This window comes from Prionailurus viverrinus, chromosome D2 (genome assembly GCF_022837055.1).
Source record: "Prionailurus viverrinus isolate Anna chromosome D2, UM_Priviv_1.0, whole genome shotgun sequence".
Lineage (NCBI taxonomy): Eukaryota > Metazoa > Chordata > Mammalia > Carnivora > Felidae > Prionailurus > Prionailurus viverrinus.
Genome location: NC_062571.1, coordinates 3434822 through 3447963, shown reverse-complemented (window position 1 = coordinate 3447963; position 13142 = coordinate 3434822). Strand labels below are relative to the sequence as shown.

Below are 13142 nucleotides of genomic sequence, written 5' to 3'. Positions count from 1 at the left end.
GGACGTGATGCAGGATTTGGTGTTCTGACAACTGACTTTGAACCTTCGATCTGTAAGAATGGACTACGTGACATATGAACTAGTCAGCTATGTCTAAAAAGCATGTTTATCAAAAAGCTGTGTGTAAAGGAAATATGTATTTTCCCTTGGTCTAGAAGTGGAACAGGCAGGGTTCTGCAGTCAGGGGTGGGGGAAGGTGTTTAACAGGTGGAGGAGACTTTTTTTTTTAATTTTTTTTAACGTTTATTTTATTTTTGAGACAGAGAGAGACAGAGCATGAACGGGGGAGGGGCAGAGAGAGAGGGAGACACAGAATCGGAGGCAGGCTCCAGGCTCTGAGCCGTCAGCCCAGAGCCTGACGTGGGGCTCGAACTCACAGACGGCGAGATCGTGACCTGGCTGAAGTCGGACGCTTAACCGACTGAGCCACCCAGGCGCCCCTTTTTTTTTTTATTTTTTTTAACGGGGAGGAGACTTTTGAATGTGGAACAGTGGTTACCAGCCACGCTAGAAAGTGGCCTCAGCGAGGAAGCAGTACCTTGCCTCCCAGCACGTGAGCAGGAGAAAGAACAGAAAACGGAGGGTTTGCAGATACTTCAAGTATAAGGAAGCAATATAGGCACAGGGGCAGTATGGGTAAACACGTGTGTTTAACCAGACTGTGTAGGTTTTGTCCTTTGTGTACAACTTTTTATTTATTTATTTTTTTTATTATTTTTATTTATTTATTTATTTATTTATTTAAAAAAAATTTTTTTTTTCAACGTTTATTTATTTTTGGGACAGAGAGAGACAGAGCATGAATGGGGGAGGGGCAGAGAGAGAGGGAGACACAGAATCGGAAACAGGCTCCAGGCTCCCAGCCGTCAGCCCAGAGCCTCACGCGGGGCTCGAACTCACAGACCGCGAGATCGTGACCTGGCTGAAGTGGACGCTTAACCGACTGCGCCACCCAGGCGCCCCTGTGTACAACTTTTAAGCACGATGAGCATGGAAAAAAAAATCATCTTTTTTATTTTTGTGACTCAGTTTCCCCACTTATAAAATGACAATGATAATAGCTCCAATTGCTTTGGGCTTTTTTTTTTTTTTTTAATTTTTTTTTTTTTAACATTTATTTATTTTTGAGACAGAGAGAGACAGAGCATGAACGGGGGAGGGGCAGAGAGAGAGGGAGACACAGAATCGGAAACAGGCTCCAGGCTCCGAGCCATCAGCCCAGAGCCTGACGCGGGGCTCGAACTCACGGACCGCGAGATCGTGACCTGGCTGAAGTCGGACGCCTAACCGACTGCTCCACCCAGGCGCCCCATCTTTGGGCTTTTTTAAGAATCAAATGGGGAAACAAATGTGTGTTAACATTGTTATTTTATTTATATGAAAGTTAATCAATTTATACATTTTAATGTTCAAGGTAAATATTTTGAAAGTATTGGCAGTCCCTTTCTTAGGGAAGGTAAGACATCTCAGCTCCACTGACCTCAGTGTTTGCCATGCAACCCTTGAGGCCATCTGCTACGTGAAGATTATACTTTCTTGACCTCTTAACTCATGAGGAACTGTGTGAATTGCTTTGGCCAATGGGGAAAATAAATATGGTAGGTATCATGTGCAGCACGTGTAGGTAACAACAAAGAACTGGGTTTTATTTTGTTGTTGTTTCCCCAGCAAACACTGACCTCAAGAGATCTATTGTTCTAGACAGAGGCCACTTCATCAGCTGGGTTGTGGAGCAAAGACTGAATACAGCACAGTCTATGTCAACTTCTGATGGCACAGAACATGGAGGCTGGCAACAGAATCCTAGTTATCCTAACTGATCCCAGCCTGATACTTACAAGTGGAGTGTGCACCCAGAAAACAGATAGCACGGCTCCAAGAGATGAGAAGCTGGTGAGAAAACTGTTACTGGGGGCTATCAGGATGGGAAACCATGGTCGGCAGAGATAACGCATTTAGCAAAATGGTTGCCTGCAACAACTTGGAAGGCCAGTGATGAACCAGACCTCATAGCTCTCAACATCAGAGTAGCCAGGTGGTTCGCTCATGCCTCCCATCGGGGGATGATGCATCCCTGGGGTGAGGGGCCCAGGAGTAGCCTGTGCCTGAGTGTGATGGATGAGCCGCAGGCTGAAGGGTCAGGCGTCACTTCTGGGAGAAGCATTAGGATCCAAATTGTGGTTTATTGTGTCTGTCTTTTCACTCTGTCAGAAGAATACCACTGCCCTAGACAGAGGCAGCCCCTTCATTGCAAAGTGAGGAGAAAATGGTGGAGAATGGAGCAGGAATGGGCCCGTGGTGGATGCACAGTGGGAGTGAGAAATAACCCTTCTTAGTAGCAAATTGTTGAAATTTTGAGTCTGAGAGTGTGTGGAATATAACCTAGCTTCCGTAAAGACCAGTAAGTGAAGAACTTCAGTCGTACCTCATTAAGCGCCGCATACGTGTTACCTATGAGTATCGTTATATGAGCATAAGGGTGATGGTGATGGTGTGAGCGGATGTCAACATCTCAGAGGGACAAAGATGCAGAAGGCTGACGAAGTTACTTCATCCTACTGATTTAAGCTCCTCATCCAGTGGTGTGCCGGGAAGGATTAACAACCAGCCGTGGATGCAGTGAGAGGTACTGATTTGCGGCACCCGTAATTTCTGTGGCATAAATGCACCCACCATGGCTGATTTCAGGTTAGTGACGGACGTGACGGAACAGAGTGGGGACAACTGTGCACGGGGAGCTCCCATGGTCCCATGATCCCAGTGCACAATCTAGGAATTCTAACAGGATTCACTGGCCAGTCAGGGCGATGTACAATCATGCTTTGGTGAAAGATCTGACCAACTCTGGGAGAAAAAAAAAATGCCAGCTAATGCTGACCGTCCTCGGCACAGGAATTTGGGAAAGCAGAGTTCTGGGTCGCTCTCTCCACTGAACACCCTCGATGCGGCAACCAGTCAGGACAGCCTTCATAACCCAAGGAAAATCACAGCCTCCCCAGCAGCTTTTAGACAGATAAAAGGAAAATACTTAAAAGGGGAAGGGGAAGGGGAGAAACAAGGATCGTTTCCTCAGAAGAAACCACTTTGATCTCAGCCAGAACAGATTATTTGGAAGCCAGGCTGCTGTTACCTTCAAAAATATATTTCTCCACAAATCTGTCTTTCTAAATTGAGCAGTGAGTCAGCGGCAGTGGGCAGTGCCGTGTGGGAAAAAGATGAGGACGGAGCCGGAGGTTCCTCTGGTGCGTTGTTATTAGAAGTCTCTGGAAGAGTAATTTGGCGGAAGCTTTTCAGCTTTTAGGTCCCCAGTTTAAATTCAATCTCAGTTGATCATGAGCAAAAGTGAATGGCTGGTGGCTTATGAAAAATGCCATGATGAGGACACCCGCGTTCCTTCCCCCAGCGACAGCCACTGCAATTGGCACCCTTTTTTTTTTTTTTGCTTCTACCAGAAGCAGAAAGGGTGAATAGAAATGTCATTTCAAGCATTTTCTCAGCTTTTGCAGTAGAGAAATTTGAGATATAAAAAAGACCAACTCCTTTTCATTTTTAACTCACAGGTAGAGCTATTCTCCTATAATACTGTTCCCGGACCTTTCTGGGATTTGTTTGAAATGAGACCTAGACCATCTCGTAAGTAAGATTATGTTACCTCATAGAAAGTTAAATCATACAAAGGCACATTCTGAAGGATTATTTAAATGTAAAACATGTAAAATTTCTTAGCCTGAATCTGACAAATCTAGGATTTATTTATTTTTTCTTGTTTACACAAATAAATGTCCATCTGTCCATCTGTCTATCTAGAAAAGATTTTCATCATTCCATTAAATGCACTTGTCTTCCTATTTAGTTTTCCTATTTTTTTCATGTTCATGATTTAACTGGCTGTTTTCTCCCTCCTAAAGAGACTATGTGGTTCCCTTCTTTCTTTTATTCCCTTAAAAGACTCCAAATGTCCTTGTTGCTAATATGTCTACCGTCACATAATTTTATTCCCCACATGTCTTAATAGTAAATGAAAGACAAAAGCAAATTCTCTCTAGTTACCTGGGGAAAAGTGACAAAATAAATACTGGAGATACCACCTCATCTGGTGGTACAGACAGATGCTGGGATTTCCCTCCAGCATCCCGGTAACTCTCTCCTAACTGTCAAGGCCAGCTTCCTGAACTCTCTGGTCAGCCATGTCAGCCATTCCCATGTTACCCCAGGAGAAGGTACGTTCCCTGTGCTGCAGACATCCACAGGTGAAGTGAGGTGTCACGCTACGATTTGTGCAGCAAGTGGCCGTTAGCAACACCACAGGTGGCCCGAATTGCAGCTGTAGGTTAAGTTGAAGAGGCAGCCTTTCCTGGCCAAATGTGCTTCAGTCAGGAATGTATAAATAGTGAAAAGCAAGCAGTAATCCTGCAAGTAACTCACACGCCCAGGAATCTGGAGCTGCAAATGGGAATATCAGCTAAACCTCGTCCCTTCATCTAAATGAACAAACGAGGCCCAGAAATCACAAGATTTGCCCCTGGCCACAGAGCGAAGTTGTCTGCCTTGGAATTAGAGTGCCTACCGTCTGCCAGCGAACCCAAAGCTATTTTCTCCATACAGCACTGCAGCAAAAATAAATCCTGCTGGGGTACAGGACTCCGAGACAGAAAATAATAGTCGGCTGCAGACTCTTTGCGTGCAAAGTACAAAATGTTCAAGTGCACGTTTTCAATCCCTTCATTCTTTCTTGTAACGATTGCCGCTAATCCATGCCAGCTCGTGTTAGTCCTTCAGCGGTGGCAATCAATAGAATAGATTAGCTGAGGAAACCCTCCGTCCATATGACCCCTACGTTCTTTTACAGATGGAATTTTCCGTCACTAGAGTGTCGGCGGCAGCCATGTGAATTTCCCTCCGCGCCCAAATATGGACCTACTAGCCTTCAAGGTTGTCCCCATAGAACTTGACGCATCTACTAAGAAGCATACCTGGAGATTTAATAAAACAGCACCAATCCTCATGGCTTCACTGATTTCAAGGCTGTACATCAACTGTGGGAAGCGGGGAGGGCTCTGATTATTTGGAGGAAGCACTTCAATGTACACGGTGCAGATGGAGTGCCTGCAGAGAACGAGAACACAGTGAGATGGGTACAAGTCTACATCACCTTGAATGACAGACTGCACTCGGCATTCCGTTGTTGGGCTTACAGGAGAGGACGCTTTGAATTTCTAGAGAAAATGACAACCTAATTCAGAATGGAAGGATGGAAAAATCAAAGCTACCACCACCACATCATGTTTCTGTGAAATTATCTTGGAAAAAAGAAATGCCCCGGGGTACCGATTTTTCCTACGTAGATTAACAGTGTGAATTAAAAAGGAATAGCTGTATGAATAAAGCTAATAAATTCACAGGAGCCTCGACTCCTGACTTTACTTTTTAATGTCTTTCTAATAGCAAAAAGCATTCTATAAATATCTGGTAAAATGAGCTGTCCTTGGGGCTCTCTTCCTATTAAACCAGCAGAGGGAGTATTGATTAAAACAATACACAAAACAAAATATGGGCTGTGTTTTATTAGTTTTCTTGCTGACATCAGTGGCTTCATGAAAATGCACGTCATGAGTCAGGCTCGTAAAGTAATCGTTCTGCAAAACAGCCGCAGACAAAACTAAAGGTGGTTTTAGGTCTTCTTTGAAGACTACTTTCTGAATGGCTAGAAATTGGGTTTAATTGAAGCCTAACATTGATAGGAATTTTTTCTGTAGGACAAGAGGATATTCTACTACTGTAAAGACAAAAATATTAGTGCTGCCATAATCAACTTTTTTGACATGTCCAAACTCTGCAATTTCTTTGTGCAACAAAAGCCAAAGGAGCAAGATATTCCAAGTTTATACCGAAGCGACACTGGCTAAAATTACGTTAGCGAGAGAGTCAGTGGTCCATCTGGAAGAATATGTCACCACTGACGTCTGACCACGAAGTTAGCCTTCTGCCATGAGGAACATACAGCCACTACCTACACTGTGCGCTTTAAACTTATTTTAACAAAATCACCACTTTTTACTAAAAACACATTTGTTGTCATTGCTATATGGGCACTAGAATTTTCTTAAAGCAGTCCAAAGTTCATTATATTAGTTGTTTCAATTAGAACACATCATCACCAAAACGGTTTTCAGAGATTATTGTAGCTATTTTTGGTCTATTTTTAGACTATTTTTAGTTTACCTTTTTTAAAAAAAAATTTTTTTTAACGTTTATTTATTTTTGAGACAGAGAGAGACAGAGCATGAACGGGGGAGGGTCAGAGAGAGAGAGAGGGAGAGACAGAATCTGAAACAGGCTCCAGGCTCTGAGCTGTCAGCACAGAGCCCGATGCGGGGCTCGAACTCACGGACCGCAAGATCATGACCTGAGCCAAAGTCGGACGCTTAACCGACTGAGCCATTCAGGCGCCCCAGTCTACCTTTTGAAAAGCTTTGCAGAGAACTGTAGATCATAGGCATTGAAAACTTGTTTCAGCTAATCATCTTATAATATGCCTATGTCCAAACTGCTTCTGAACATGTTCTCCACAGATGAGATACCTACAGAATATTAAACACCTCTAAAAAGCTGCAGTGAATTAAAAAAAAAAAAAATCACACTTAACATTTATCAAAATACTGTTCTGAAATAATCTCATTTTAAGTTAAAATCTCTTTTATAATTAGTATTTTTAAAATTTGTAATCAGAGTATCTGTGTTCATTCTTGCCTCTGGGTTTATCGCTTTATTATTAAAAATTTGTCAATAAAATTAATCAAATTCTAATTGATTTTCTTTTCAAAAACATATCTATTTACAACTGGACTTCAAGACTAAGATGTTTACAGTAGGTTAAAATGGTTAATGAAACGTTACTTATATATTTATAGGTATTAACCTCATGGCTAGATTGAAAAGCAAACATGGTAGGAAGAAAAATACCCAGAAGTTACCAAATTTAACGTGCACAGCGGAGCCCCGCTTCCCATACTGTAGGAACAAAGGAACCACCATTTTGAAGCAGACCTAGAACCTCCAGGTGGTGAACTGGCTCCCCCAGAGGCTGCGAGACACAGACTCTGCCTGATGCTCCCCTCGCCATCCTGGCTTCTCTTAGTGTCTGTTATTCCTCAGGTCACTTCAATATTTTATAAATCTGTTCCTTGAGGTGCTGCAAAATCGGTTGAGGGACTGACTGTTGATTTTAGCTCAGGTCACGATCTCTGGCCAATAGCGCAAAGCCTGCTTGGGATTTTCTCTCTCCCTCTCTCTCTGTCCCCCAACCCCCCTGGCTCTCTCTCAAAATAAATAAATAAACTAAAAAAAAAATCTGTTCCTTTTTCTGGCCAGCACATTGTCTACGCATAAGAAGTCTTATAACATACGCCCTGTACCATATTGGCAATAACGCTGGCTGAGTGACGTTGAGCACGGGATTTATAACACACATCCCTGAGTCAGAATTTGGAAGCTACTGCTGTGGGATGTTAGGTAAATTACATCTGTTTTACCACTTTCATCTAAACAATGAGAATGATGATAACATCTAAGGTTAGCATAAGAGGTAAACAAGGTTATTTATTTGTGTGTGTGCATGTGTATGTATGTTGTGTGTATATATGTATATGTATGCACATATGAAAGCATATTTATCCATTATTACTGATAACTGTTCAAAATAAGGAGTCTTTTTCTATGGAATGCAGTAAATAAATTTGCATATACCTTATTGAATTCTCTTTGAATATTTTAGATATTTTATGTTTGTTTGGTTTTTTTTTTAAGTTTATTTGAGAGAGAGAATGAGACAGAGCAGGGCAAGTGGAGAGAGAGAGAGAGAGAGAGAGAGAGAGAGAGAGACAGATAGACAGACAGACAGACACAGACACAGACACAGACAGAGAGAGAATATAAATCCCAAGCAGGCTCACGCTGTCAGTGCAGAGTCTGATGCAGGGCTCAATCTCATGACTGGGAGATCATGACTTGAGCCAAAATCAAGAGTTGGATGCCTAACCAACTGAGCCACCCAGGCGCCCTAATATATCAGACATTTTAATTGCATCTTTTTCACCTTTTTAGGCTAAAAACCTATGGGCATGATACCAGGATTGCCTCCCAAAAGTGGGTTGTGATGGTGTCAGGGTTTGGACTTGCTGGATTAGAATCTTCTGATTTTGAAGAGTCTATATTTTCTATGGATATACAATATTCCCACACACACACTTGATTTTGAAGACCACTGCCCCAGAAGCTCTTGTAGCCTGAGGGCTCCTCTATAAACTGACCTGAGGCTCACCTCAGTAACGCTGGAGGTAAGAGAGTCCCTCACTGATTAACACTTTTTTTTGACCTAGAACACACTTGTACTCCAAATTCAAAGTTTTCTTTCAAGAAGTTAGGCCTTTCCTGCTTTTGACATTTTTTGCAGCTTCAGCTTACTGGTCTGGAATACTTTATGAAGTCTCCCAGAATGTGAGGCTCTTTCCACTGAAGAAAGTATGATTTACACTAAGCTGATTATACTTGGTGTGTTTTCTTACTCTTCCCCCTTGACTGCCTTCCCATTGAGGGGCTAAACTGTTTATATCCACAGTACCACACTAAGGACCTCTACACCCAATGAGGCTGGTGTGTCTGCCACAGAGAAGACAACTTTGAAATGCAAAACAAACAAACACAAAGCGCTGTACCCCAAGGCAGAGCAACCATGGAGCACAGCTTGATTCAACACAAGCTTCTCCTTCCTCCAGCCTTACTCCTTAGGTTCCTCTGTTCCTTTCCACAATAAATCAAATGCTGAAATTGCTAATTACATATGTTTCTGCCCCCTACCCCTGCACTTGGTTCTTGGAATTATTCGAGAAAGATCACGTTTCAAAGTCTAGCGTTTTTCATCTTAAACTTCCTGGCACTTCCTACAACCCGTGTAAACAAGCAGCAGCCTTCCTGAGGGTTACTGGCTTCTATTGTGCTGTCTTTTTATCCCTGATGTCAGCATTGTGTCGGAGTTAGCTTTCCTAACACAAAACACCAACAGTGCTCCCAATAAAATGATACCACTAACGTTGCAATAAATAGTAGTTATTCAACAGCATCAGTTGAGCATACAATAAAACAGGATAGTCACTAGATAAATAATAACATTTTATGTGAACATTTTATATTAACGTTTTATAGCTAGTCTTAAATGCATAATATCAAACAGTTATATAATACAAATTTCACTTTCGTAATACAGCCAGTATGATGAAGATGAATCCCTATTCCTAAAAAAATGAAAATCATAGAGCTTTCTCTTTCTCATTTGGTAATGAAGGTCAAAGTAGAACACAGGAGCTGATGTATTTTCGCAGGTGATCTTAACGATTTTAAAAGAGCCTAGTAACCATCTAATTTAACTCTTCTCGTTTTACAAAAGAGGATTAGAAAATCAGAAAGATTAAGTGACTGAATCAAGGTTAAAAAGTTAATTAGGAACCACACATAAACTAAAAGGCAAGGCTTCTAAATTCCAAATCTGTTTGCCCTTTGCCCCCACATCCTACAAGAACAAATTTGGGCAGTAAATTGGAGATAGTTTACTTATCTGATGTGGGTGTTTCTGTGTGTGAGTATAAGACATTCTCGGTTGAAGAAATTTGTAATGAAGGATGTTATCTTACAAGAAATCATAGATTGTTTCAAATCTTGGGCTTAGGATATGATATCACAATTAATTTTAACTATACCATGGATGAAACTTAGAATTTTTTTGGTAAGACCAAAATAGAATACGAATGAAGAAGAGGTTGGGAAGATAGATTTAAGGGGCTTTAACTTTTCAGAAATATTTAAAAAGGGGGAAAAGTCAGTTTGTTTTGATGGCGCACTAGTACTCAGTCGTAATGAGATGATGTTGCTGGAGTGTGGACTGTACAATCTGTATTGTAATTTTCTAATGAATGTGTCACCATCTGCTACAGGGTGTTTGTAACTACATTTCCACCTTGCGTCTAAGGTGAAGGTGTGTATATTGCTTTCCCTAGTAGACTTAACACAGAAATTGCCTTCCTTTTTCCTCTGTCTCCCACCAACATTGTGCTGGAGAGCTGTATTTACAGATCAATGTGTGCAGGTTCCGTTTTACTAGTTTGGAAGGCGCATATGGCAATCTATAGGAGCAAAGGTTTCAGATTTAAAACCAACAGCGGAAGTCAGAGACACTTCTCAGGGGAAGTTACGGAGACAGAGTTTGAAGACACAAGATGTACTTAGGTTTAAAGACCACAGAACATTCCAGACAGGGGAAAATGCATATTCACTGTGCATACTCACAGGGCAATAAAATAGAAAAGTGTAAGTTTTGTGCTAGCAAAAAGAAGGGTATAAATAGGGAAATGGTAGGCATTAAGACCTGAGAGGTAGAGAGAGCCCAGATCATGCAGGGACTCCTGTGCTATACTGATTTGATTTAAAGTTCATCTTGACAACAGTGGGCATTGGCTGATAGACTGTAAGCGGGTTAGTGACATGCTCACACGGGCCAAGTAACACATGTTCCCACACATGCCATTCTTCATCATGTCTCTGTGTCTTTGCTTTTATTGTGCCCTCTATTTGGATATCGCATTACCCTTCCCGTCAAAGCTAAGCACATGTAACTACCCACTACTGTATGTCCACACTTACTGCCTCCGTATGCATACTCTGAGGGCAGACACCTCATCTTACATGTCTTGCCTTCCCAAGAGGCTAAAAACTGTGAGAACTCAGTAAATTTTGGTTAACACGAATATTCCCATCATCTTTTATTAATGCTAAATATATTAAGCTATTTAAAAAATGAAATTAGCAATTGAAAAAAATGATTTTATTAACCTTGTGTTATTTAGGGACAGTCTTGGATTCCATGGGAAAAAAAAAATTGGGAATCAAAAAAGTATTCCCTGCCATGAGCTGATCACTTTTTCATAATTGTATTACAAGGTATTTGGGGATAGGACTGTCCTTTATTCTCTGTCTTTATAAATACCTAATAGTAATACTTTATTCATGTTAAGACTAAATAAATATTAATTTAATTTAATTCAATAAGTATAAGACCTACATACACCAATAAACTAAATACTATCTCAGAATGTGGTTACTTTTTAAATCCATTGGTTTTTATCTGTCCTTTTATGCTCATGAAAGACTACAAGAAAACAGAACAAAAATTATAGACTACTGCTCCTTATACTCAGAATTTTTAGCAAGTTCACTGAACTAGAATAATAAATACATGAATAGTTAATTCAATGGGCCTTATTTTGTTATTTAAATTTACAAATTAAGATCGCCAATCCAAGAAAAGAATAAAATGGAAAATCGCCATTGTTTTTTGTGTTGTTATTTAAATAGGTTTAATACCACTGTTGCTGGTGGGTCCATTTGTGAAATATATCCCCGTCCATACATTCATGGTGATAATTTTCAAATAGCATCTTCCTTTCAAAGGAAACTCTGAAAGCAAAACCTCACAACTCTTCAGTTCATCCCTTCAAGTCAATTTGAAGGATTAATTTTCCTGCAGAAAATAGCAAATGTCAGTATCCTACAGGGAACATGACATTATCCCAGCAGGTAGAAAGGATGTATACAGATTTTATTCTCTGTAGGTTCCACTTGATCTTTGACCAGACATTATAAGGTGATGTTTCAATGCCCAAACCACTGTCTCTAAGGAAAACAATGAGGCCACGTCAACTATATGCTTAGTGTCGCTGAAAAGACCTGTGAATTCTGATTCTGAGGATGGCATTTTGGTTCCTGAAGTGGAATGCAATTTTACTCCAGTGAAGTCCTCTTATTGCAGACAAAAGCTTATGGAAGCAAATCAGTGACAGGACTCGCCAACGGGAGCTGAGTAAGAAGTAAGGTCATTATAAAGTCATCACTCATAATGTAGAAGCATATATAGATTTGACCAGATCTATATAGTACAGGGCTATCCTCAAGGAAAATGAAAAGTCATAAAACGAATTGGTGACTATTAAGGGATTTTAATAAAAGGTAAATGATAAAAACAAAAAGTACCTTTATTCTTAAAGTTAGCATTGACAGTAAGCAATTTTAGTTTAGTTCAGTTTTGTTTTTTTTTTTTCCTCCGGGATAATCGCCATAAATGGTCATGGATATGGAACAGAATGGAAGAGAAAGTCTTAGAATCCAATAGTCCCAGTTCAGGTGAAGGTTCTACAATTTGTTTTGGGGTGGGTGGGAGTGTGGCCAAGGGACCATTTAGCCAAGCCTATTATCCTCCTTCGGCCTCAGATTTCTGGTCTGCAAAAATAAATCAAGTAGTACAAAAGTCACAGTGTTGATGTTAAGATCAGAGCTTATGTACAGAGAGTAGTTTGCATGATATCTATTGTATGCTAATTAAATAGCATCAATCACCCTAAATTCTCTTTAGAATAACCCAGTATGTATGAATACAGCTTTTCTTTTTCTTTCTTTCTTTCTTTCTTTCTTTCTTTCTTTCTTTCTTTCTTTCTTTTCTTTTCTTTTCTTTTCTTTTCTTTTTCTTCCTTCCTTCCTTCCTTTCTTTCTTTCTTTTTCTTTCTCTTTCTTTCTTTCCTTCCTTCTCTTTCTTTCCTTCCTTCCTTCCTTCCTTCCTTCCTTCCTTCCCCTTTCTTTCTCTCTTTCTTTCTCTCTTTCTTTCTTTCTGTCTTTCTGAGAAAGACAGAGAGACAGAGAGACAGAGAGAGAATGCGAGCAGGGGAGGGGCAGAGAGAGAGACAGACATAGAATCTGAAGCAGGCTCCAGGCTCTGAGCTGTCAGCACAGAGCCTGCCATGGGGCTCCAACTCACGAACTGCGAGATCATGACTTGAGCCACAGTCGGAGGCCCAACCAAGTGAGCCAACCAAGCACCCCAATAAAGCTATTCTTTAAATTCACTCAAACTTGTTCTCTTACTTTAGGTTCTGTAACTATTCAATATACCAAAAGTATTCTATGTGTTTCTTCTCAAGGAACAGCCCTTAACTATTTTCTCACATTCAGACGTATACATCTATTTCCTTTTGGGTTATACGCACTATGGCCAAATCCATCTAAATGTGCCCCAAACTGAGCTCATCTCCTTGACCCAAACC

General features: G+C 40.7%; 1 protein-coding gene across 1 annotated transcript in view; it reads right to left on the bottom strand.

The window, feature by feature from the left end:
* PCDH15 (protocadherin related 15) overlaps positions 1-13142 on the bottom strand; it is an 850076-nt gene that overhangs the window by 291290 nt on the left and 545644 nt on the right. The window contains exon 15 of the mRNA XM_047824821.1: positions 4974-5106. Coding sequence (XP_047680777.1) covers positions 4974-5106 — 133 coding nt within the window. The remainder of the gene's footprint in view (positions 1-4973; positions 5107-13142) is intronic.